A 1,569-nucleotide genomic window follows, 5' to 3' on the forward strand; every position below is an offset into this window, starting at 1 on the left:
CTTCATATTGTTTTTACATTTTTTCCCCTTGGCTTGTATATCTTCTTATTTAATTATAAGAGTAGTTTTTATATTCTGTGTATACATTTCTTGCAGATAAAATAGAGTTTATACTTTTTTTTCAGACAGAGTCTCATTCTGTTGCCTAGGCTGGAGTGCAGTGGCACAATCTTGGCTCATTGCAACCTCTACCTCGCAGATTCAGGCAATTCTCCTGTCTCAGCCTCCCAAGTAGCTGGGACTACAGATATGCGCCACCATACCCAGTTAATTTTTGTATTTTTAGTAGAGACAGGGTTTCACTATGTTGGCCAGGCTGGTCTCGAACTCCTGACCTCAAGTGATTCACCCACCTTGGCCTCCGAAAGTGCTGGAATTACAGGTGTGAGCCACCATGCTTGGCCCAGAGTCTACTTTTGACCATGCCTTTTTGCTAGATTGAGAGGAGTTGGGGGTAGTGGTAAGATAAACAGGCCATTGTAGTCACCAAGGAGAGAGATGGTAGTGTCTTAGACTAGAATGCGGGTTTAGATGGAGGAAAGTAGGTGAATTTTAAAATTATTTTTAAAAAAGATTTCAAGGGATTCTGGGTCTACTTGGTTTTTCCTTTTGTCTTCTGAATGTCTATATATATATGTATGTTTATATACATATATAAATATGTGTGTGTGTGTATGTGTATATATATATATATATAAACCTGAATCACTTCTATGCTTAAATTAACTACAGGAGAATGTCTCAGGAACCCACGACATACTCCCTTTTCCTATTCCTTTTTCTGAGTCATGGAGTGTCGAGTCATACGGTGCCAAATTCCAGGCAGGGTAAGTCCTGAGGGAAGAATCACCCTTTGTGGTTTCCACACAGTTTAGGGAATGTGGTGGGATAGATACATTAGGTACATGATGCTGTAAGTTGTTTTTTTGGGGGGGGGTGAGTGTGTGCATGTATGATTTTTCAGGATTATTCTAAGAGGATTTTTCAAGCCACGGTTTTCTCAGAGTGGACAGTTATAATTCAAATTCACTAAAAATTTCCTTTATGAGTGGCTTTCTGGGGCTTTTCCCCTAACCTGTATTTGTAGTTTTGAAGGTCACACAATTCAATTCTAGTTATACATTCAATGGTTTTCTTACAGATTTGCATCCATTGTTGCAAAAAATGGCAGTGAGTATTCTATTTTCTCTTAATCAGAATCCCCTCTACTGGAATTGCCAACTTTTGGATGTTATACTTGATGTTATCTCTTTGCCTTTTAGGAAGAAATAATAGATGGAAGCTATCTGAATGGTAATGTGCCCCCTCGGTCTCCACTTGCTTCTTCTAAGAATTTCAAACAGAATGCGGCTGTGATCTCTCTGGAATGATTCCTTTTAAAGATGTCTTTTCATTTTATTCCCATTGTAGCACTGCTGGATCTCATACAGTTTCAAAGGTAACTTGCCCCAGAGGAGAGGGGAAGGGATGGGATAGATTTTTAATAAAAATTCTTAATGGAAGTCTCTTAATTGTAAAAAGTAATATGTGCTCATTACAAAAAATGTCAATCAATGCACAATGTTTTAA

The 1,569-nt window shown here is 38.2% G+C and overlaps 1 protein-coding gene across 1 annotated transcript in view; it reads left to right on the forward strand.

Annotated features, from left to right (window-relative positions):
* Window positions 1-736: 736 nt before the first annotated feature.
* Window positions 737-1,569, forward strand: part of OTOA (otoancorin) — an 83,808-nt gene continuing 82,975 nt past the window's right edge. The window contains exons 1-4 of the mRNA XM_011931967.1: window positions 737-827; window positions 1,142-1,170; window positions 1,263-1,293; window positions 1,411-1,438. Coding sequence (XP_011787357.1) covers window positions 737-827; window positions 1,142-1,170; window positions 1,263-1,293; window positions 1,411-1,438 — 179 coding nt within the window. The remainder of the gene's footprint in view (window positions 828-1,141; window positions 1,171-1,262; window positions 1,294-1,410; window positions 1,439-1,569) is intronic.

Source organism: Colobus angolensis, unplaced genomic scaffold (assembly GCF_000951035.1).
Source record: "Colobus angolensis palliatus isolate OR3802 unplaced genomic scaffold, Cang.pa_1.0 Scaffold92, whole genome shotgun sequence".
NCBI lineage: Eukaryota > Metazoa > Chordata > Mammalia > Primates > Cercopithecidae > Colobus > Colobus angolensis.